The following is a 25,733-nucleotide window of genomic DNA, read 5'->3' on the forward strand; positions in this document are numbered from 1 at the left end:
GCCTTTCCTTGTATGGCTTGCCGTACAAGTCTCTGACCATATGGGTAGCCCTTCTCTGGACTCTCTCAAGTTTTACCACATCCTTGTTAAGGTGCGGAGCCCAGAACTGGAAGCAGCTGTGATCTCACCAGTGCTGAGTAAAGCTGACTAGAGCAGGTAAATCACTTCTTTGCAATGGTTTTGCTGGAGATGCATCAATTGATGCATGCCAGCGTATTGCTGGCCCTGCTGGCCACAGTATCACACTGCCGGCTCATGTTCATACTGTGCTCAATTATTACCACCAGGTCTGTGCTGGCAAGTGATGGGGGACCTTCTGTCCTGCTGCCTGATGAGAGGCAGCAGTTGCACAAGCACCCATGTCATGAGTTTTGCCTGTGAGCAGCTAGGGGTTCATAGTCCCAGAACCCAGAACCCCTGCACCCATCTCCTTGACAGCTGGCAGGCTTAGTGGCCACAGCAGGGCCTAGCAGCCAGGCCTGCAATAGTTTCCCCTCCCCCGTGCCCCAAGACAGACACAGTCCCACAAGCACCCATGACACGAGTTTTGCCTGTCAGCAGCCCGAGGTGCAGGGCCCCAGAACCCAGAATCCCTGAATCTATCTTCTCTATAGCTGGCAGGCTTTGTGGCTTCAGCGGGGTCTAGCAGGCCTGCAGCTTTCACCCTGCTGCACCTTAACACACACAGTGTCACCCATGTCATGAGTTTTATTTCCACAGCTTGAGGTGCAGTTTCCCCCAGACCCCCTGCACCTATCTCCTTGAAATTTAGCAGCCTTTGTGTCCTCAGCAGGGGCTACCATTCCTGCAGTTTTGACTCTGCTGTGGCTTAACACATAAACGTGACATGAGTTTTTTTCTCAAGATTTTGGGGTGCAGTTCCCCCAAGCCCCCTGCACCTATTGTCTTGAAGCTTGGCACGTTTCATGCCCTCAGAAGGGGCTACCATTCCTGCATGTTTTATCCAAATCTGGCCAGAAATGCCAAAGTTATAGCCTGTTTTGACCTTCCCCTATGGACAAACCATCGAAACAGGGTCGAAACAGCAGAACATTTCGACGGAACGAAACAGAACAGCTGTTTCGACTGAAGTCAAAATAAAACACTATTCTGTCAAAACGTAGAAACACTGGTCGAGACAGAACGCTTCCATTTCGCACAGCCCTAGTAATTAGCTTTTTTCCTAGTGGAGCTTGGATGTTTGCTTAAAAGCTGGGAGTCCCAGATCTCATTCTCTCTACCACAAGGCTATTTCACTTCAACAGCAAAAGAAAAAGAAAAAAGAAAGAAGGAGGCATTAGGCACTTCAACCAGGAGTCACTCACATCACCCCCTATAATATGTGCTCATTTAGGCATTTAGGGTGTTTACAGACATGCTCCAGGGCCACACTAAATAAAAGCACCCAGAGCATCATGCGTATCAGTATCTCCATGCTGAAAAACAGCGGGCGAGGGGTGCTTTAAACTAAAGCTTATCAAATGCCACCATTTTTCCGCACAGGGACGCTGATATACATGATGCTGGAATCTGCTAGAACATGATAATTTCCATGCTCCATGCGCTTGAATTACAGTGTATCAGAACAGCCTCCCTGCATGTGTGTAAGTGCCCTTACTTTTTAAGAAAGCAGTCCTAGCACTTCTAAAACCAGTGAAAATTTTACCATGGACTTTAACAAAGTCAGGATCTCACCCTGTATTAGCCTGCTCCTTACAGTGAATACTGATATCACCTTAGCAAACACATTTAAATACACAGCAGTCAGAAAATGAAAGAGTAGAATTCATCCTTAGTCACTTGTATGTATGTGCTTTCATACATCCATGAAACTTCTGTTGAAGTAAATGAGCTGTGCATGAATTCTTCAGGACAATGTGTGACCAGTTTCATAAAAAGGCAAGATTTAACAATATAGCAGTCCAGAATAATTTGATACAGACAACTTAATGTCACAAAGAAGATCTTTAACTCCTTGTATTTCCTATATTCTAAGTGTTTAAAATTGTTACCTTAACATAGTAGCAATGTATTTCTTACAGTTCTATGCTGTAGATTTTGAAAACAGAAAATGAGTTACACATTTTAATTTCACTACATGCTTTACTCAATATTTCCACAGTTGCATGGTTGAAGACCTGTGCATTTGAGGTTTGCCACATTTGTGGTAGAGACTTGTTTCTGTTGTATGTTTGCACAGCATCTTGCACCATGATTCCAAGTTCATAAGTAGGGCTGTTAGGCACTGTGGTAATACATGATGATAAATACATAACAACAGGGGAAACACATACCTTATTTGACTACCTGTGATATGATTTATGTTTGTTTTTCCACAGTCTTGTAAATAATGCTAATACAAAATTTCCTCTAGGATAACAGTATTTTTCATAGTTTCATTGTTTCAAGGATCGGAAGGGACCTGAGCAGATCATCTAGATCATCTATTTTGCATGGACAATGGATTTTTCAGTTGCTTACATCCATTATTTTAAATATGGCTTTGTTACTTAGCCTGGGTACTAGTCCCTATTAACACTAATCAAGCAGAAAACTTTAAACATATAGGCCACTTAGGGTTTGTCCCTACTCTTTCCACTGCTCCCTCAAGGACATTGTCAAAACGTATGTTCCACCCACCTGCTCCAGCTCCAGCTCCATACATGCCAAGCCTGGACATGAGTCAGGACATGCTCAGGATCTCTGTCTCTGGTATGCTTGACAGCAGCAGGGGGAAGTAGAAAGGACACACCACAAGTGTAGCCTAGCTATCTCATTTCTTGGTTTGATGAGTACAGAGTAGGTAGACAGGGCATGCTTTTCTGTGGCTCTCTTGAGAGTGCCAACACAGAAATACCGACAGCATCCTAAGGGCTACAATCTGCTTCACTGCTAAGATTTTTAGTGCCACTTGTGCAGTTTTTTAGTGCAAAGTTATGAAACAACATTCAGTTTTGCCCCATGTAACAGCCTAAGTTGCACTAAAATGCCTAAATTCTTTATGCATGTAAATTTTCTACCCATGTGGCTAAGACTATCCTACTGTACATTCTCAGGACCAAAGCAACATGGGCAAAAAGGAATCTAACTACATTTACGCTCTTTTACAATCCATTTCCATGGACTAGGGACAGACATTCAAAAAGCCAGAGCCTGAATTGATTCAATCTTTGCAGGTTACTCTAACCTGCATAAACTGAACCAAGTTGCAAGTGGACATCCACTTTTGACTCTGAAAATGCAAGCACATGCCTGCAGTGGCTCAGGCCAGAAGCCAAGGGGTGCTAAAGCAAGCCCTCAGCTGCAGGGAAACTAATTTAAGGGAAGAGGTGGGCCTGAGCATGGTTGGGAAGGGGTTTAAACCCCTACCCTGACCAGCAGTGTCCCCAACCCCAGGTGTGCTTGGAGGGGGAGGAAGGAGACAGCCTTGCCACCCCTGCTCACTCACTGGCTGGTGGCAGGAGCGGGTATGGGACCAGACCCTGGTAGCCTGATGGGAAGTGGGTGTTTAATCCCCTCATTGTAGCGGGGGGCAGCTCGGGCACCAGCAGGCTCTGCTCATGCACCCTGGGCTGTGCACGTGCGCCTGGGGCCACAGGGGACAGATGCCAGTAGCCTGAAGGGAAGGGGGAGTTAATCCCCCCCACTGCAGGCAGTAGCGGTGGGGGCCCCAATACGCATCCTGGGCTGGGTCCTCTGAGGAGCAGCCAGCCAGATGCAAGGAGGGGGCAGGGAGGGGGGATGTGACCTGGCTGTCGGGAGTGTGGGAGCCTGACTCACCACTGCCTCCTGGTACAGTAGCATGGCCGGGCTGGGGAGGCCGAGGGGGTGGGTGTCAGTAACTGCCACCTCCTGACCCACGCACACGGTTTTCAGGTGGGCTAGAGTGTGGCTCTCTGCCCCTGCCTCTCCCAGCAGCAACAGTGAAGTGAACTATCGCGGTTGGCAGAGGTGAGGCACCTGCTGCCTGCTTGCGGCTGCACTGGGCACTTGGAGCGGGTTGCTGCGGGTCAGTCGCTGCCTATGCACATGGGCCGTGGGGCCAGGCCAGAGCAGGCTGTGGCTATCCATTGCCTCCTCACGCTGCTGCCCACACCTATGGCCTGCAGCAGCCTGTCACAAGTGCCTGGGGCTGCTGTGAGTAGCTAGCAGGTGACAGGTGCCTCACCTCTGCCAGCTTCCAGATTTGTTCCGCAACCAGGCTGTGCCTGACACAATGGGCTGGGAAGCCCACAATAGGGCTATTCCCCCCCCACCACCACCACCACTTCCTTCTCAGCCAGCTTGCCAGCCGGGAAGAGGGCATGGCCAGGTGATCACCCCGGCTCCCAGCTCAAGTGGGGACTGCGGGCTTCCCTGCAGCCAGGAGCTGAGTGGATCACTCTGTGATATATTCTCCCCAGCTGGCAGGCAGGCTAAGAAGGGAATGGGGAGGAAAAATGGCAGCCTCCTCCCCTTCCCTCCTCCGTCCCTACTGCAGACCCCTGATGCATCCCACGAGTGGGAGGTGAGAACAGCCCCTGGTGCCACCGCTTCACTGAACCCAGCCTGAGGGAGTCAGAGCATCAGGGTTGCCCAGTGCCTCCTGGGAAGAAATGCAGCCTAGTGCCTCATCCCTGCCCCTGCTGGGGAGCTGGGCCCACTCCAAGCTCCTTGCAGGTGTCAGGGGAGTCCTCTCCACCCCCTGCATGGCTGGACCCAACCCCCACTGCCCATCATCCCTGCCTGGCACAGCCTCTGTGGCTCCTGGCCCACTCTACCCACCAGGCTGTGGCAGGGCTGCAATGCGGCTGACACTGGAGGAGGGCTGCAGCTCCACTGCACCTGATTGTCCTGCAGCATGGGGCTTCCCAGTGAGTGTGGCCTGCAGCCCATTAGGTCTTGTGGGGCAGCTGGGGATGAAGGAGGTGGGAAAAATGCCCACCCCATACCTAGTATAGGGGGGAAGCTGGCAGTGGGGGCTATACTCTCCTGCCCCAGCTGGGAGCTGAGTTGATTCCCTGGCAGAGGAGGGGGTGAAGCAGGAGAATCTGCCACGCTCCTGGCTGCTGGGGATGGAAAAATCCCTTCTGGCAGCTGGGGCAGGGCCAGCCCTGCTCTGTTGGAGCAGAGAGCGCAGCCCAGGGCTGAAAAGCATGCTGGGATGCTGTGGTTTAACTTAAACCAGGAAAGGGTCTGGGACAGAAGTTCCATAAACCAGTTTGACCCAAATCAGTTAAGTCTGATACTACATTTAACTAGGTTTATCTTAAGCCAGTTTCAGCCATCTTGAAACTGCTTTATTTGTGCTAAACTTATGTCTTGTTACAGGTTTCTACTGGTTCCTGACCACTTTAATTGGTTTATTTGTAACTTCTGTCCCTATGAAGACACACAAATGTCATGCAAGGCCCTTGTGGAACTGTGACTGGGAAAAAAAACCCTGACTAGAGACTGTTTGACACTGCTCATGTCGTACTATCACCTAATCTTTTCTCAGTAGTCTACTTAATAAGGCACTTGCCCAGGAAATGGCAGTCCCAGGACTACTTCCCCATGAGAAGATTTGAATTCTGATCTCGTACTATATCCCAAGGTAGAGTCCTAACCACCAAGCAACAGATCTGGTAACCTGGAGAGTCCCCTCCTATTGAAGCTAGGTCACTAGGCCCCAGGAGGAAAAGATTCATGGGAAGAAAAATGGAATGAATGACTGTAACTTAGGGAGATGGGCGTTGCCTTCACATGGAAGGAGTGAGTCCTTGTTTCTACTGTTGCTTGTACCTTTAGTTTTATATAGTCATTAAAAAAAAAACACAAATTGGGGCAGAGAACAGGCTTTTTCACAGGGTGCTCCACCTGCTAAAAACTAGCTTCCTAGTGGCTGTTCTCATTAGAATACTTCATATAGGAGAATCCTCTTGGATAACATGATCCAGAATCCTAACAGAAAGGAGGGTATGACTGTGTCTGCATAGAGAAAAATAAAGCCTTGTGGACTGGTAGGAGCAAACCTCAATGTTTCTAACTTTCCTTTCAAAAGAAGGAAGCCCACATGTGTACTCCAGCATTCTCCAACACACTGGCACTAGCCTGTCCTGTCATATAGGACACTAAATGACTCTCCACTGTCAAATCTCTCTTGAAATCACATCTCTCCACAGCTTGCTCACTCATCCATCTTGCACAAAAGGGTAGAGTGAGTATGCTATTTTGTGTTCAGACCACCTTGTGCACCACAGGCCAGAGTCCCTCCCACTTGCACTGACGTGGGTCCATTGGGCCAGATACTTCCCAATGTTGCTAAAGTGTAATCCAGAATAGTGCCATTACCTACAATGGCATTACTCCAGATTTACATCAGTGTAAGTGATGCATTTGGTATTAAATAATAATTGTCTAAAATGCTTAACTTAGTGAGATGGGAGGAGACCCCAGAACTGTCTCCATCTCAGCCATGTCTCACCTTTCTCAGCCATGGAGTTAGACAGGGGTAAAGCATGTTCTTAGCTGTACCTAGCTTGATGGCTAGGGCACCCTGCTAGGTTATAAAAGATGTAGGTTCAAACCTTTTAGGCAGAGGGAAGACCAAAACCTGGGTCTACCATGTTTAGGACTGTGCTAGCATATTTGTGAAAGTGGAATTTTGCTGTTAGTTAGACAATCATTCAGGTATGCATCCTGCTGAAACTGCCTTACACAGTCAAGATCAGGTAGAACTGTAAGCAGGCGAGTCTTCTTAGTACATGTTAAACAGAGATCTGTGTGCCTCCTGGGTGAAATAGGATCCATATCTGGAGATCAAATGAATGGGAGAGCCCTGCAATTCTGTAGGATGAAATAGGAAACCTTTCAGGCTTCATGGGAAGCTAGTGCAAGAATAAGAAAGCTAAGCTGCTAAAGGCAAAATAGCCTGGTTACACTAGCTTGGAAAAAAGTGAAGGTTAAGTTGGGATACCTTAGAGGCAAAGTGTAGACAAGGTTCTTTGGGTAACTTTTTTTATTCCCTCAGGCTGAGCAAAGCCCATAACCCTGGGCAAATTATTTATCTGTTAGGTCTACTGGGCAGAAAGTGGGTGGGGTCCTTTTCTTTCAGGTAAGTACCTGGATAGTTTGGATCTTGAGATGATGGAGGCACAAAGGGTAGACTCCTATTTCACTCTGTGCCCAAATCATAGTTTTCCAGCCACGTAAGTGCTATTTTTGGCACTTACAGCTTACAAACTGACTTCCTGTGCAGCATGAACATATAAGATTTAACCTGGCCCCTGAGCAAGCTGCACTCTGGCAAGGCAAGTACCGGGTTCAATCACTGCATAACAAAAACCTGTGACTAGTTGGGATGAAAGAGGAAGGGTAGCTTTCTTCCGTGCTTTAGCTCAGTGGTTAGGGTCCTCGCCCAGGATGTAAGCAACTCAGTTCTAGGCCCTTCTTTCATCTATTTAAGCCTAGTTACAGCAAAGTGATATAATTGCCAGGCCAAAAGGATTATCCATTCCCTTCACCCACCCTCCTTTTGAAGCTGACTCCTTGGGCAGCCAAGAGAGGGAGACCAGGAGGAAGACAGGAACTAGAAGATATGTGGCCCAGTGAGATGGCAGTTGTGCTAGAAAGAAGCATGGCCTGGGTTCTAGCTTGGCTTCATGATTCCGGTGGGAAAGAAGCTCCCACTTCTCTCCATCCACTTTATCCAGTGCCTTAAATTCAAACTACAGTAGCTCAGCTTCAAAGGAGTGCTGGATTATATAATGCTAACAACCTGTGGTCTGATGATAAGAGCACTGTGTTGGGAAGTTGGAGAGAGACAGCTTCAGGCACACTGTGGGTAAGTAGGGTCTAGTACCTGGGTCATTTGCTGCATTAGTGATATAGTCACTCAGTTCTTGGGTCTAAAAGACAGGAGGGGCCCTAGTCTCCCTTAGTTTTTCTATGCCACCATGGACTTACTTGATTGCAAAACTTCCACTTGGACATAAAGTAAAAAAAGATTCTGCCCACAATGTACTACCCTAAGTCTAAAGCACAAGGGGTCAGAGTTCACCCACATTCCTGTGTCTGGCATTTCCTGTTGGCTACTGTTGAACATGTATGTTATGGTAGAACTAACAGGACTGTACCCCCCCCAGTGGCCATGCAACTTCTGCCCCACTCTGGCTCCCTGGATACCCTTCCTTTTCCCTCTCCTGCCACACCTTGATGTAATTAGTTGATGTATAAAAAAGGAGGCTTCCCTCAAGTCCCAGATCACAAGTCCTTCCCACAAGCCCTGGTTTGCCTTACAGCCAGCAGGCCCCTCTTGAAGCCACACCCAGGCCTTGCAGATGTTAATGATTAATCACTTCCATGTCAGGTCTCCTTAGGCCTCCTTCCCCCTTTCTCCCCCCCACCCCCCCAGGCCTTGGCCTTCCCAACTTCCACCATTTTCCTCTAGCTGGGCCCTCTCAGCCTAGGCCCGCTGCATCAAACCTGGTTCCTGGGCTCCAGCCCTTGTCAGTCCCCTTTTCAGGCTTTAGGCCCCAAGCCCTGGTTCCTGCCTTTTTTGGGCACTAGGCCTAGCCTTCTAAGCTTCAGACCACCTCAGTTGTTTCTCCTGGCTCAGGCCTTAACACCTCTGTTTTTTACCTGTCTGTGCCTTGAGCCTGTCCCCTGGCAGTACACAAAACTGCCCATGCCCCTTGGGCATCAAAGTGATCTCCTCCTCACCCCTTCTAGCCACACCCAGTCAACCAGTCTAACCAAGATGACAAAAAGCAAGCCCACTGGCTGTAACTAAGGCTATCCCCACACTGGGTCCAAGCATAAACACTAGCTCACTGACTGTACAGCAAACTCTTCTCCCCCCCTCCAATACTGAGTCATATTCCCTGCAAGATCTAGGCATTACCAGGGCAGATCAGGTACCATCCAGTCACTCTTCTGTACCCATCCTGTTTAGCAGCTCTTCTCATAGCCTGAAGAGCTGAATTGACTGCCTGGTCTCAGACACTGGCTTTATGTGCCTCCAATGCCCATCCCCTTCTGGTCAGGTGACCCTACAGCCACGCTCAGGGATTTCTAGTATGGACCTGATGATCTGCCTGCTTTACCTTGCTGCTGCTTAGCTCAGCTGTTTGAGGCTCTGTGATTCAGAGCAAGCTAGATGGCTGCCCCTATGTGTCTTGCTGCTAGCAGCTGTTACAAGTCTGTCTGCCTACTAGCTGCTAGCTCCCTAGTGGCTTACCTGCTTTCTAGCTGACAGCCCTTGCAAAGCCAGCTCAGCCTGCTGCTGCCTCCTCTTAAAGTAACAGGAGCCCTTTGCTCCTTCTTACACGGAACATAAGGAAGCCATTGAGAGAATAGGAGAGCTATTCATTTTCCCCACCAGGAGAGGATCATTTCTTCAAGTGAAGGCATACGTGCCTATTAATGTGCAGCAATAAACTCCAAAGTTTATTGCTCTGGAGTTTATTGCTCCCTGGCATACATCTGCACATCCACCCAGGACTGCACCATGTTGAGCCAGAAGAGAGCAGCTCTGGCTGGCAGGAGGTTCAGGGGATCAGCCTGCCAGTCCAGGTTTGCTGCCCCCAGCTCAATGCACTGCACAGGGGCTGGATGGGGCACAAGCTCCCCCTAGCTCTGAATGTGCTGGTACAGAGTTTTCTACTCTGCTGGAGGATAGTACTTGTATTTACAAATACTACCTTGCTGCAGAGTAAATTAGTTAGCTTCAGCCTAATAAGGGTGCATGTGTATACTGCTCAGTTAATTAGTCTGCTGTGCAGTAAATGTCTCTTCAAGACCAAATAGGATATTGCCCATAAGGTTCAGGAGTTTTCTCAGTTGTGTATAACATAATGTCTTTTTTAATCAGAAATGCCTTTTTAACCATCATATAAAATGTGGGGAATGGATTTTGCTCAGATTTGGGTGAAGCTGAAGTTTGGAAAATTTCAGCCAAAAAAAGGAAAAGTTTCTAAAAATTTTCATCATGTAAGAAAAGTGAGGAAGTGGGGGAAAAAATAAAAACATGTAAATTGTTCATTTGACTTTTACTGTAGTATCAACTACAAAAAAATAAATGTGATTAGGTAATTAAAAACACATTTTTTACATTTGGTTTTAGCTTGGCCTGTGTACAAACTGCGAATGAATTAAGATGCATCGCAAAACAAAGTTTCATAATTTGTAATGGATATTCTTCCACATTTGGTGAAGTAGGAAAACTAACCCCCCAAAACTATTTGGTTAGGAAGTTTGGTTAGAAAGAACTATCATTTTATAGCTTATCAGCTGTTCCTCTGTCTGAATTGCTCAAAGCACAAGAGAGATGCACTTAAACCATGATTTTCAGAAGTGGGGCCTGTTATTTCATGTCAGCTACTAAATGTGTATGTACAAATGTGGATGTATTTGTACACTGGAGAATATAGGTATCTCAGTCCCTAATATGGCTGGTATATATGCAAAATTCCAGATGTTGCATGCACTTATTGCAACCCCAAACGTGCATGGCTTTTGAACTTTGCAAGGCATGCCCTTATATATGCCTTTCTCTTAAAATCAGTTTTTAGGAATCTTTTTAAATTACTCTTTCAGTGGGAAAAACTATAGAGCAACCCTAATGCTTCTGATTCCATCAATCTTTTGTTTTTGTATGTTCAGCAAGGTCTATCTAGTTGTCCTAGTTCTAGTATTTTTTTAATTACATTATAAGCTCAGAGGAGTCCTATTGTCTTCATAGTATCAAAGCAGATGTGTTTGTCAAATTAGGAGTGTTATATGTAAGCCACATGGGGAACCAGCATTCATTTCCTAGCTTTCTAAACCAATGTGTATGCTTAATTCAGTTTAAAATTATGCTGCTCTAGCCTATACCTTCCTGCTTGGTGAACTTTTTCTTCCATTTTCTTGTATATCTCTAGAAAGAGATTGTGCTATGTAAATTGAATGAGGCTACCCATTATACTCCAACACCTCTGGCATTTGAGGATTATCTGATCAGTGAAAGGATGCTTAAGAGTAGGTGTTGAAAAATAGAAGTAGAGATGCTCACATTCTCTTTCTGTCTGCCGACATGAGCTCGTTGCTTGGCTACCATCAGAAAGAGCCAGTGACTAGGGGATTTTACATGCTGTCTTTTTACAAAAAAAAAAAAGTGAAAAAGAAGCACCATTGTCAGATAGTACTATTCATGCAACTGCAGTACTGAGTGGGATCTAACTGTCTTGGGATCTAATATTGCTGGACCCATGCTATGTGACCAGTGGGTTTCATATCATGATTACCTTATACATAAGGTAAGCATTTACTTTTCTATTGCTACTTGAAAAAGAAACAAAAGGGAAATATATTCAGTTTATATAGAGTTGACATTGTCAACTCCACAAAGAGATAGGAGGTTTTTCCAAGTAGGCAGATATTGTCTAGTAGTTGCCATTTAAATATTTTATATTGATAAAATTAAGGTTTATTAAGTTGCTAAGTCTTTGCTGATTTCAGACCAATGACATTAAGTTAACCCAAGAATATGAATATATGTATATATACATTCATGTACAAGCACACGAACACACACACACCTCTTCTGGCCCACAATAGCAGAGAATGTAGGACAGTTGCAGTGCAACAAACTGAACACAGTAAACAATCTATACTGCCCTTCATCTTACAGGACCTGTACCGCCCACTTTCTTCGGATGATTTGGATTCAGTAGGAGACTCAGTGTAAAAGAAAAATGGAACATTGTGTATGGTTTGTGATTTGGTGAAGATTTAACGTTTTTCTAAGAGATTATTTTCTCTAATTTACAGTAACAGTAAATCACACAAAAGAGTTTTGCATATTTAAATTGTAAAAACAAAAAGCCAAATTAATATATGTGCATATATGCACGTACATATTATATTATGAGTTTAAAACTTTCTTTTTGATGCAGGAATTTAGGGGAAGGCATTTAAATGCTTTGCTCAAAAATGAATACAGTTTATAAGAGAATAAAGACTGGATTAAGTGAATAGGCCATAGCCCTTTTTACCTTCTAAAGTAGTCATTGTATGCTCACAGTTTATAACATGAGTATTATGGTATGGACAGGCAGTTTTTGTTTTTGTTTTTATTTTTTTGCTTTGATAATGAATAGCCCAACCTGATAGAAAAAAATTAACATATCAGATATACTTCTCCATTCTGCCTAATATGAGCATTCACAACTATTTTCTAACTTTTTAAATAATGTTTAATCTAAAAATAGAAAATAAGAAATTGTGTATGGTTTCTAACTGAAAAATACTTTTAAAAAAGTATTCAAAGTAGCTTTGCTGTACTGCAGTTCACTTAAAAAGGAGACGTCACAGGCAGCATGAATATTATGCTGTATGAGGCAAGACCAGTTTCATTAATTGCTCTTGTATTACACAGAGAAGTACATATTAACAAAAACTTCTATTTAGATGGAAAATAGATATTTTGGCAAGCACTTGAGACGCATGCTGTCACCTTTTTGTAAACACCTAATTGATCAAAGAAATGTGTGTTTCTCTTCTTAAAAGTACGAAAACCTTTCTTAGTCTAACACACAGAAAATGTGTTTTGTACCTTTTTCAAAGAGGCCTTTTAAAAAGGAAAAATCTTTAAATATGATGGGAATGTGAATCACTCTTAAAGTTTTAATTTCTCTGTTTCGTTATTATCTGTTGATAATGATATACGTGGTCATTTTGTACAACATTAATATGCAAAACTCATTTAGTGTTAAAGTAGGTCTTGAATTATAACCAGTTATTTAACATACACATACTAATTCTGTTTGTTTTCTGCTGCTTTATTGCAAAAATAGTAGTGAACTGCTTTGATTTGCATATTTTCAATATTTATGGTTCTGTTAAATTTCAATCTAATATTTATTTGTTGTATTTAAGCCATAGTTCAGAGATCATTCATGTTTAGTAATTAATTTTACTTCTAGTATTTAAGATGTTAATGATTTAAGACAGGAAATCAGTGTGAAATGTACACTCAGTAAACATAATCTACTTAAGTGATATTTTGAGCTCAATATAAGATCTTAAAAGATCAAGAAAATTTCCTTAAATAGGCAGGCTTTCTTTTAAGCTGCCATACTTACTTTTAGTTCTGTTTTATACTTACACTGATTTGCCCCTAACAAAATGGTGCAACGAAAGAATGTTGGTACGTAATATTATGGTTTACAATTTGGCTTGTTACCATTTTGTTTCCAGAGAATACTCAAAACCTAACAAAAATGAAAAGGGCAGCAGAATACAAGACTTACCTTATGGATACTCAGTACTTGGTTATGGTATCTTTCAGGGAGAAAGAGACGGATCTGTCAGGTTTATTGAAGCAATTAGATCATTCCATTTTGAAAACCGTGTTTCACAGTACCTGCTTCAGCCTTCAGATTTAAAAGTGTTTCCTACAAGAATTAAGAGACCCCCTTCTGAGATGAAAGGCTGTCCTGTTTTACCTAAAAGAACCAACAGCTGTGAAGTTGCTTGTGCTTGTTCCTGTTATAGGTAGGTCTTTGTAAAATGCATTACTTAATTCAGAGGAGACCATAATAGTTGATGGTGTGCTGGAATCAGTTGCCAAACAGCAAATAAAGCTATGAAAGAGTTAACAAAGTAGCCACTGGCTGTCTGGGATTGGTTTTGTCTGTAAAGAAAATAAATTCCCAGAATTTTAACTTTCCTGCCTTCCGTCTTACGGGCTAGGCATGGTTATAGAAGTCTACTATGTATAGTGTATTCCACACTGAGCATAGAAATTACTGGTGAACATAAATTCCATGGGTTTGTTTAGTTATGGAGGGGAAGATGGATAATATACTAATAATCAGTGTCATAGCCAGGTTTCCATCTAGATTGTTTCAAGGGACACGCTAGTCCCTAACATTTAATTATTTCAACATATGACTTTTATTAAGGGGCTTTACAGGGACAATTAATTTCAGGCTTGAAAGTCCCTTAGAGTTTGAAAAGGCCCACCATATATAGACTTAGAGATCCCCTGTTACGTAGAGTGTAATTCCATTATATGTGAGGAGAAATGAAATATTTCTTTGGAGCGAGACCATAAGGTTTTAGTTTATTGATGGAACTGAAATGTGATTAAGTTGGTCCTGTAGCCTTGCTTGCTTCTAGCTCAGCTTTTACTTTGTCACTTAGCTTTGTCAACTTTATTAAATAGCAAAGTAGTTTAAGAATCTTTGTAGTGTTTGGACCTTTTACATCTCGCCTGATGCTGCATAATTTTTGCCTACGATAAGGAGAGTATAATGTGGTTGCAAGTCCTGTATAAATTGTGAATGTTTTGCTTCCCTAGAACTTTGTGGATTCTTACAAATATTTCCCTAATACTTTGTGCAACTTTCTCTTTTTTTAAGCAACAAGCAGTTCAAGTGTTGAAGCGCAGGGTTTTGAAATCCATGTACAGTCTTGTCAGGTTTCTAGCTCCTTTAAATGAATATATGAAAAAAATGTATTTGTGGGAGAGGTTCACCTGGCTTAAAATGTTATAGCTATAAAAAGTTATATAAAGTCAATAGAGCTTGGACAGTTTACAGTGCCTGAGCATCTTCTCTTTACAAACTTTATATGATGCTAAAAGTTCTCATTTACACTTCATGGATGGACCTGGGTCTGCTTCTTTTTATGTTAGTGGCAAAACCACCACTGACTTCACTGAGTGCAGTATTGGGCATTATGCATGAATATTTACTTATGCAACCTGGTCAATAAAGGTAACATTAAGAATGGTAATATTTTGACATATTTGGCCTTGATCCGCGCATGAAGCATGTTGTTCTGCATTGTAATTAAATCACATTATGTTGGACTATTTTTAAAGTAAATCTTGAAGCTGTAGTTAACGCCCACCACCATAATGTGAAAAAGTTGGATTGCAAAACTATAGTCATTCAAGAGCAGTAAATTGTATCTGGTTATTTTAGCCCTTTGTACCTTTTTAATATGGTATATGTGGCTGTAAAATGTATACAGGTGTGGGGGTATTAATATAAATATGCATATGTCATTGTGTATATATGTGTGAGTGTATTTTAAGAAAGGATATACAGTGTTAAAAAGTCTTAAACAGCATATGGTTTGAGAATGGAGTGCTATAAAAAAAAACTTGAAAAAATAGCAGTACTTGCTTCTGCAGCTATATCTTTTACACTCCCCAATGAACTTTATATAGCATGGTATGTCACGGAAGATGTCCTCCAGCTCTAAATTTTACAATTAATTGGAAACAATCTTTAAATGCACCCAGATTTGTTATTTTATCCAACAAGAAATTGAAGATTCAAGAAACAGACAAATTTGAAGAGGCTACATTTACTTCACTATTCTTTGAATATACATATTTGGTTGCTGTGCTTTTCCTTGGTGTCCACATTTTATACAAGCAAATACATCAAGTTTGTGCTTAATCTAAATTTAGATTTGTGTTTGCTTGTTCATAACAAGATCCTGTTCCCAAATATACTTTATTAAAAAAAACAGCCTCTGCCACAGTCTGGAATTGCTTTGCTTGCAGATACGGACATATGTGAGTAAAGCTATTCAAAATGCTTGGTATATCACTACAATAGCAGCAGACCCTTTTTTTCTGATCAGAGAATGTTCTGAGATATGCCTTTTGTGGTAACATGGTTGGAAGGGCTTGCTCTACCAATTTTACTCTGGACTTGCATTTTCAGAGTTCCTGAGTGCCCATAGCTTCCAAATGAAATCAATATGTATATAAAAATATATGTGTGTATACACATTTTATATAAAAGCTAGCTATAGATATACACAGTGTGCACATACATATTTATATGGATTCTGATGTCTGTATTTGTGCATGTTGGTTAAATTCCTATTTGTTTTAGTTAACTGGCAGCAGCAAAGTATGAAAATTGATATACTGTGTTCAATGTGTACCCCTCTGATGTACAGAGATAATGGGGGTAATTAGTTGTGGTTTTCCCTGTATGTGATTATTTGGTTTTCTGTCTTCAGTAAAAAAGGAGCGAACACTGTTTCAACTAAGGCCCTTATATTTTGCTCGTTGCACCACTGTAAATATTGACACATTCACCAAATATGTTTAGGACTTTATAAGTTCTGCAATATAGTTCTGCATTTTTTCTAAAGGAAAGTGCTTGGCTATTTTCTTTTCCAAGTTAGCAGTTTCTTATGAATGTGTTTCAGGAAACCAGAAGATGCTGTTGATTTACTAGCAAAACCTGTAAAACTTACAAAGATAAATGATGAGGAACGTGTTCGGGGGGGTTTTCCAAGTAATCAGCAAAAGTAAATCACCCTCATTTGTGCCATTGTTACATCACACTGTTTGAATTGTGTTTCATATTTGACCATGTCATAATGGTTGCAGTTCACGTGTTCTGCTAGATTTAACATTATCCTAGATAATTGTAAGTTATCTAATAAATGTATAAAAATACACAATGTTCTGTGACTTTATTTTGGAAACGTGACTAATAGGCTTTAAAAAAGTGCTTGGAGTTGACATTGATGTACATTTTGGATCAGCATTTTTCTTTTAATCGTTATCATAGTGTAAACTTATGGGATTCATAGTTCCTAATGGGTTCCTCTAAATACAGGAATGCATTCTATAGCTTATTTAATTTAATTCTGGGTTCTTCTGCATAGATGTAATGGGTCCTCTAAGGAAGAAGTTTGTTTCTAATGGGTATTTGGAGACAGTCAATTTACCTGCCTAGAATTACTTAAGGGTGAATTTGTGAGTGTGCAACAGGGAATAGATTTAAAGTATGAAGTGAGAAATTAGTGTACTGTATCCTAAGAAGTGTATCAGCTTCTGCTGTCAACTGAGCTGTAGTAGCACTCCTTTTAAGTCACGTAATTATTAGGAAAATGTGCCTGTAAAATCTAAGCATCTTGAACTGTACGTACTGTATTTTAAAAATAAATAACTTGTTTCCCCAGAATATTTTTGCCCTGTTTTCTTTATATTCTGTAGTCCATTTCAGGAGGGAAATTTACCAACAGATGGCATTTCATCCCTTGCTGGTCACTACTGCTTCAGCTCATTGTACTGTACTCTACTGTAAAGGTCTGAGAGCTGATAATTTTTGCCTAAAAAATTTGCATGCTTGGTTGACATAAAAAATACCCTATAAAGCTGTAGAGCTGTACTGAATGAGTGATTTAAAGGAGGACGCAAAGCAACATGGGGCTGCAACACTTAAGGGTGTATAGGGAGTTTTGGAGTTCAGCCCAAATAGATAATCTTACAAAATAAACTAACTCAAGTGTTACATTTCTAAGCTAATAAAAGAACAGGAGACACAGAACAGACTTCTGTAGAATTTCTAGTTCATCCATTTAATTAAAAATATTGTTTATGTAACATGGTGGGAACATAATTATATATGCAGTAGCATATACAATTTGTTACATAAACACAATGATTAAATATATGTATACACATGTATGTACCAAATTCATACTCTAGGAGGTGAACCTATCACAGCTTTACTGTACCCATTCTATCGTACTATATCTATACTGTATATATAGTAGAACTGTGCTGGGTTAACTTCCTATAGAATAAATCTGATTAATATTCTTTAAAAAATCTTTTCTCAGGAGATGTCAAAGGTAGCGTGAGAGTAGAGACTTGGATTACTGCTTGGCCCTGACGGCAATAGTTCATCCAGGTCAGGTTCAAGATTACTGCTTGAATGCCAAATAGGAAACTATTCAGGCCTTAAGTATTGTACTTAACCCACAGACCAATAAAATAATCAGTGCTTACCTAATGCAGTGAGGAGCTGAATGCAAGGACCTAGAGTACAGTATTTCAGTTTGACAGATTTAGTTCTTTTAATCAACTCAATATTCCTTCAAATTCTTTGCCTCCTATGTGTTACTCTCTCTCAAAAAAAGAACAAATTGGTTTTCTAAATGACACACATCTAGGTTATTCCTTGTGTTGTCTGAACTGATCTCTTTGCTGTGCTGCAATATATCTTGAAAGGCATACAGAAAACTGAAGCTCTTTGAGCAGGATCTCATTTAACTCTTGTTCTTAAGTTAACTGCACAAAATGTAGAATTAGGGAGTAGCCAGGCTTTCAGACATTCATTCTTCCTTTCCTCTAGATGAAGGAAGTTTGTTAATAAATGGTAGACCTCAGGTGTCAGTTTAGGGTGAAGTCCAAATTTGAAAAGAAAACAATTGCATCATTTCTCCTTCTTCACGTTGGATTCCATTGGCTTCTGTTCTTTCAGCACAAAGATTGTGATTTTGATATTTTTCTGTTAAATAATTTTTTATCACGCCTGATGGTTTACTTGAGAATTTTTTTCTCCTCTCAGCTGTCACAGGCTAAAAATATAACAAATGAAACAAAGAAAAATCCAGAACATTTTACACTGACTAGGGGGGGCAATGGGAAATGGGCTTCGTCATGATCTTCAGCTTCTTGATGACCAAGATCTTACTCATGTTCTTAGGCTGAATAATAAATTAAACTGGATTCCACCTTTGAAACTGTTGGCAAGCTGGTATTGTTTATTTTACGTTGTTTCTGAATATATTGCCCTCTGTTCAGCCTTTGAAAAACTTTCCTATTCTTGAAATATTTCTTGTTTTTACCTGATTCTCCATTTAATTGTTTTACATCAGTGGAATTATCTTTAAATCTTATGTCTCCAGTGTTCTATTGCTTTTATTCTGCCATTAATTATGATTGTGGTTAGACTGTAAAAATTATTCCCTAGTTAAGTGTACACATTCTTGCTAAGGTAATTTCTAACAGGACCAAGGGGGAATATTGTATAGGAAAGGATGTGGACATGATTGGAAAATTTGCCTGTTAGATTTTTGTGGATCTCTGTTGAATGCATCCGTATTTATTGATGAACAAATCTATAACCCTTTCCCTTACCATATTTATGAAATCTTGGCTAATTTTTAAGAATAGCAAATGACATATTTATTGCTATATTTCTTAGAAGCTAATATTTAAAGAGATGTAATATTCCATTCTCATGTGCTCATTACTGTACCCACCTACACTTCGTTTACTAGTTTTACTCTTTGTTTTATTAATACCCTTTTAAAGAACAAAATTCTACATGAGATCCAAACTCAGCTTTACACCTGTGTGGGTTTCTGTTACTCACGTTTCATCCAGATGCTTCCTTCATTCTAGAAAAATACAAAGGAATCTATTGTCAAGGGACTTAGTGGACTCTACATGCACTAATAAAGGGTTTGAGAGTTTTGGAAAATGTAATCCAATGTTCAGTTTTCGAGATTCAGGAATCTGACGTGCATTAATCAGCTTCCTAGGCATACTTGTTAAGAGTTTCCTTTCCTAAGTGCCTGATACCAATAATTCACAAAAGTAATTCCCTCTCTTGGGCTGAAGTGTGATTTAAGATTAATTTAGGGGACAATGTCTTCAGGAAGATGAAAATCTTAAAATTTATCATATATATTTTTCACCACATCTTCTTGAGTGTATCAAGGAGAAATGTCAGTTGAGGATACACACTTCAAATATTTACAAAACAGTTGCTAAAGAAATCTCTCAGTAAGACGGTTGAAACTCTATAGGGCTAATCTTCCCATTCACATCAGTGAGAAGTGTGGTATGTTGGCCATCTGTTGTGTGAACCTGAATAGGATGTGAAATACCTACACCAAAGACCTGATCTTTTTATGCCATTGCTTTTATGTAGATGTGTCATAAAAACAGCCAGGTGCCAGCAACCTGTACAACTGGTCGCTGTTAAATCTGTTCTGAGGTGATGACATTTCAAGTACCTCAACTTCTCTTAAAATTAAAACAGCTAATTACATTACAGCCTGTGGGTTGAAACGATTTTGCTCTCACTGGTATGGTTTTTATTTTTTTCCTCCTCTGTAATAACCCTAATGGGGTTTACAGCTGTGTGAACTGCAGTGTGCGGAACAAGCTGCATCAGGATTGGCAAACCAACTGGAAGAAACACTAAAACTCTCAAGAGACATGAGGCCCAGGGGCTCAGAGGACTCTCAACTCGGTGGGAAGAAAAAGCTAATTAATGTTTAAATGAACTGAGTATCTTTCTAACTTACATAATGATAGATAGATAGAGATAAACGCCTTTATATAGTTCCAAACAACTGAATAATAATGGGAAAACTATTATGTGCCACTCTTAGTAACCTTAGGCAGATTAGCAAGTGAGACTGGCAGTGCATAAGGCAAACAATTCCTGCTTTTAATTTTTTTAATCTAGTCCTCTAAGAAATTCCTCCTGTTTTTAACCGTTGCATAAAGGGCATGTTTCCTTCATGTTTTTGGAGTACAGTAGTTTTAAAAGTCTTAATAAGTATTTTCATTAACACGCTTAGTAACAAATCCCTCCCTGCCATTGAGAAGTCCTTGCTTTTATGCACACAAATCTAACTAAAGTGAGTGGGTGTTTTGCACACAGACATGTTGTAATATATATAGTTGTAATGCTCCATTAGGGTGCCCTGTCTTCACTACTGTACATGGTACACTGAGAGGAGAGATTGAGGCTTTTAAAAACAGATCTAGAATTAAACTGTTTTCTCTAAAATTCACAGACACAAAATGTTCATATCTGGTGACTAGAATTATGCTTCTAATGGTATATTCAAGCTTTACACTATTTAAGTAAGTACTTAAGTGTATACATAACCTCAAAAATATGTGTAGCTCATTGGGACTATATGTGCACTCAGGCACATACTTAAATTTTAAAGTGACCTGATTTTCAGAAGGACCAAGTACCCACAAATCTCAGCAAAGTCAGTGGTAGCTCAGCATCCTTGAAAACTCAGGTGTTTAGATGTGAATCTAAGCCTGAGTGTTGGCAATCAGGTTGAAACAATCTCAGCTGAAATAGCACTCTCATTCCCACTCTAGGACTGAAAGCTATGGTGTTAACAATCTGTGGAGAGATAATTAAAATGCTAAAGGAAGAAGTTGTGGTGGGTAATCAGTAATGTATGAAGTACCATCTGGTGAAAAAAATAGTCTTGCCATTTAAAATAAAAAAAATGTATGCAGAAATGATTTGGTAATCTGAAAATCCAGCACTTCCAGTGATCTTGTTTTATTACAGCTCTTTACATTTTTTAAAGATCCATTTTGTGTATCTGAACATAGTCTGCTTAAAAATGAGTAAGATGAAGAAAGCAATGCTAATTTTCTTGGTTAGTCATAGGAAAGTTAAGAGAAGCACCAGAATTAATAGTGAAAGCAATTTACTACATGTTCTTCTAGCAGAGGTCAAAGAAAATGTTTTCCCTAATAATCATTATGCCCTGCTCTGAGAATTTATGCAGTTTGCCTCTTACTTTTATTGTCATTTGCAAATATTTCTGAAGTAAGTTTTCACACAATATCTAGCAGAGATTAAATATAGATAACACTTGTGTAAACATGTCCTAATCCTCCAGCAAGGGCAGTAATGCCTCAGCAAACTGTGTCAGTCAGTTGGTGCCCATTTCTGTCAATAAGAGGCAGTTAATATAATCCAAAAACTGATAAGTGAAATTTTAATTCTAGTCAAAGCCCAGAAGAAATGATCACATGGATGACAATACTGAACTTGTGGGCTAGGGACATACATTACACATAAACTGGTTTAAGTGATCAGAAACTGGTTTAAACCTGTAACAGAACAGATGTTCAGTGCACATAAACTAGTTTGGAAATGGCTGAAACCAGTCTGAGATAAACCTGGTTGAATGTAGTATCAGATTTAACTGATTTGGGTCAAACCAGTTTATGCAATGTCTGCCCCAGACCCCTTGCTTGTTTAAGTTAAACCAGATGCCCCCAGCATCCCGGCATGCAGTCTGGGCTAAGTGGGGCTCTCTGCCCCACAGCAGAGCTGGACCCTCCCCTCTGTTCCCTGGCTGGAGCTTGGCAGAGACAGGGGCCTGGCTTCCCCCTGCTGTCTCCCTCCCCTCCCTGCTAAGCAGGGGTCCCCTCTGCCTTACAGACACTTCCCAGCATTAGCTAGCAGACCACATGCTGGCTATGGTCTGTCCTGTGGCACACAGGACAAAGGCAGAATCAGCAGGTAGCTGGTAATGTCCCTCTGTTGTTTTCTTAATAGGGTGATAAACACTGAGTTAGGGGTGATAAACATTGTGTTATCAATTCCCTGCTGGGCTGGGCAGAAGGGGAGGCGGGGGGCAATCCCTAATCAGAGCATCTTGCTGGGGCCTGACCGTGCTCCCCCTCCTCCTCCCCGCCCTCTGCTCATCACTGTGGAAGGGAAGTAAGGGCTGCTGTAGCGCCCTCTGGCTTCTAAAATTAGTCATTTCAGACATGTGCCTGCATTTCTGGGATGTCTGTGTAGTTACAAACTGATTCAGCCAAGCTAAGTTAGACTAACCTGCAAAGATTGAATCAATTCAGGCTCAGTCTTTTTGAATGTTTGTCCCTAGCCATGGTAATGAAAAGTTAAATACAGACATAAAATGTCTTAGCAGGCATTGAATGTGCAAATTATCAGGCTTATTTAAAGATAGGCCAAATTCAGCTTTTGTGTAAATTCACTGACCTCAGTCTAATATGAGAGAAGTTAAAAGCTTGCCTGCAAGTTCAAATAAACTCCAGCATCCTGGATATTTTCTGACTCTGGTAATTGCATCCTGCCTAGCTCCATACTCCACTGAAATTTTAACTGGCTACAACACTGTTAGTCACTTCCTGCCCTAAAGAGCTGCTCTGTTCCACCTTGAAGTGATTTTTATTTCAGTGTTGCACAAAATGACTCCATGACTGTATATTCAGCTAAGTTTGTATAATCTATTAATTGCTAACAGAGTGCCCCATACCTAGCAATTACAAAGAAAGATATAGTCCAGTCTCTGTCCCTGTGGGATTGTTATATAGGTTATGCTTAGTACAGTCTAGATCTTTGAGATACAAAACTCAGAGGGAAACTACAAACAATGCAGCACTTAGGAACTCACAGTTTGAAAAACATAAGATCAATTCTGAAAATCTAAGGAAATACTTTTTTATGGCTGCAAGTTTAAATTGCTGCTATTTCCTTTGTAACCTTTTCAGCTCTCAACAAGGACTAAACTGCAGGGTGGGAGAATCCTGAAGAAATCCTAAAAGCTGTAGACTTGTAGATGGTATTTCTGTGGCTGGGACTTCATTTAATCATTAGTGGGAGAAGCAGCATGAGATAAGATGTCTTGCTTTTCTAGAAAACAACCATATATATGGTAATGTTGATATTTCATTTTCTCCCTGTACAAATGAAATGTGCCTGTCTGCTTTAAAACCTACTGGGGAGATTTTTGCCAAATGGATATTTCCAAGAGAGAAAGGGATCTGGTTGTAACAAAACACATTTTTGAGTCATAATTAACGTTTCGTTTTCGGTGGAAGCTGGACTAATGATAATGAGAACCAACTATTAGCCACTTCCTGCTAGTAGAGAACATACCCGGTTGGTGACTTTTCATATATCAATTCCAAAATGTGCACCAAACATAGAACCATTTTACACCTGTTTTTCAATGTAAAGTGTATAGGATCTCAGCTGCAAATGAAATAACAAAAACTGCAGTTTAAAGGGGACCCAAAAGCATTTCATGAGCAGAAAAATCTTTTGTCAGATTCCCTGTAGGCCTTTTCAAGGGAGTCAATGGATGTTTCACATGGAAGGCACTCCCCTCCCCTGTGGGATTTCTGCCAAGTAAAATCATGCTGCAATACTGGTGAGCCTTAACAATCATCTATCTTCATTTATCTTTCTGCATTTCCAGAGCTCCCAACACAGTGGCTCCTCTACCTCATTAGCAAGCACCAAAGTTTGCAGCTCCATGGATGAAAATGATGGACCTGGAGAAGGTAAAAGAGATCCTAGAAGGATGACACTTCCAAACACCAGAATAATGATAGCACAGTGTTTGTATAGGAAATGAGTTGCTATTTCTCCAAAAAAAGATGGGATGCATTGAAAGTTAAAAGAGTCACCAGTTTTATTGAACAGGTTTAAGCAGTGAGTCCATACCAGCCACAATCAGGTTTGCCCTGAATCCAAAATGGACATATTTCAGTGTTTTCAGTTGCAATGTTTCTACAGATTTCCACAGACTTCCCAGTAGCAGTGGATTCTTGAAGATTTTGAAAGGCCACCAGTACATTATGAGTCAGTTAATGGAAGAACTAATTGAATTACTTCCTCTTGCTGGGCACAATATTAGTTCAAACATAAATTGCTTAGTCTGAAAAGCTTGTCTGTTCAGTCCAGATTTCAGGGTACAGCAAAAGAATGTTAAGAGGACTTTTTGTGTGTGAATGCAAAAAGGAAAGGAAGTCAAATTCTATTACCACAATGGCCTCTGTTGGTCTTAAAATTAATTAAATGTAGCCCTGCTGAGTTGCACCAAAACTTTGCCCTTGATTTTAATAGTCAGGATTTCACTCAAATTGCTTTAGAAGAATACTAGGGCATTAAACTGGTTTTATTCTTGACAAGGAATAAATGTCTCTCCTAAGGACCGAGCTGTTTTACAATATGTATTCATAGAGTTTTCAGGTGATGGGATGATAGTGGCTATTTGTTGTTATAAATTATTTGCAGTCTCCTTAGTTCAGGAAGTATTAAACACCATACCCGGAGTTTACTTATTACCCTAGCACATAGGATATGTGCAGTAGCATTGGGTTCTCTCCATCCACCCCACTGAGGTTTTGAATCTCTCATGAATGCTTCATCATAAATAAGGGCTTAAGAGTGGATGCTGTAGACAAGCCTGGAACACCCCATCTAGTAAACTTGCCATTTAGAGTGTGTCTGTGGATCTGAGTGGAGCACATTCAGGCCTGCTATGGTACAGACACGCCGTGAGAGTTCTAGTTACAAACCAGCATCCATTATGCTCTACAGACAGAATGAAGAGATGGTCCCTGCCCCAAAGAGTGCTAGACCTTTCTGGCACAGTACCAAGTATTAGTTGCACCAGTAATTATTACAAAACCCTAAGTAAAATAGTTTGACCTAAGCCCAAGTGCTCATTTCCCCTACTCTCAGAGGGTGTTGCCAGCCTGCTCCCTAGTTCTCCACCAGGCTGTTTTAGTCTGTGAATAGATGTTTCATTTGAGAGAATCCTGACTGAGTGTTTGACCTAGATCAAAACAGGTGTAGTTCGGTCACTTAGGCTAAGTACAGACAGTCAAAAAGAGCAATTAAATCTTAACAGGTTAGTCTAAGCTGCATAGACTGAACCAAGAGAACAGGTATTCACTTTTGATTCTGCAAATATGACCATATGCCTGCTGTGGCCCGGGCCAGAACCTGGAGAACACTAGAGTATACCTCTGCTTGGCTGAAGCAGATAGCTTGAGCTAAGGCTTACTCACCCACCTGGGAGGGAGGTGTGCAAGGAGATTCAAAGTATCCTGCCGTGCTGGAGGACTGTGGGTTTACTTGAACCTGGATGGGATCTGGGACAGAAGTTCAATAAACTGTTTTAACCTAAATCAGTTAAGTCTGATACTACATCCATCTAGGTTTAGAGTTTCATAGTTTCTAGGGTCGGAAGGGACCTGAGCAGATCATCTAGTCTGACCCCCTGCCATGGCAGGAAAGAATATAGGGTCAAACGACCCCAGCAAGATGTGCATCTAACCTCCTCTTAAACACCCCCAGGGTAGAAGCCTGCACCACTTCTCTTGGAAGTTGGTTCCAGACCCTAGCCGCCCTGACCATGAA

The 25,733-nt window shown here is 41.2% G+C and overlaps 1 protein-coding gene across 4 annotated transcripts in view; it reads left to right on the plus strand.

Annotated features, from left to right (window-relative positions):
- DCLK1 (doublecortin like kinase 1) overlaps positions 1–25,733 on the plus strand; it is a 396,146-nt gene that overhangs the window by 303,067 nt on the left and 67,346 nt on the right. For 3 of the 4 annotated variants that reach the window (XM_019530072.1, XM_019530074.1, XM_019530075.1), the window contains one exon: positions 23,782–23,866. In XM_019530072.1, coding sequence (XP_019385617.1) covers positions 23,782–23,866 — 85 coding nt within the window. Of the gene's footprint in view, positions 1–11,632; positions 16,947–23,781; positions 23,867–25,733 lie in introns of those variants that run through there. The other variant, XM_019530076.1, reaches the window with a different exon arrangement.

The sequence above is a fragment of the Crocodylus porosus genome, unplaced genomic scaffold, assembly GCF_001723895.1.
Source record: "Crocodylus porosus isolate Cpor-Errol unplaced genomic scaffold, CroPor_comp1, whole genome shotgun sequence".
In the NCBI taxonomy this organism is placed as follows: domain Eukaryota; kingdom Metazoa; phylum Chordata; order Crocodylia; family Crocodylidae; genus Crocodylus; species Crocodylus porosus.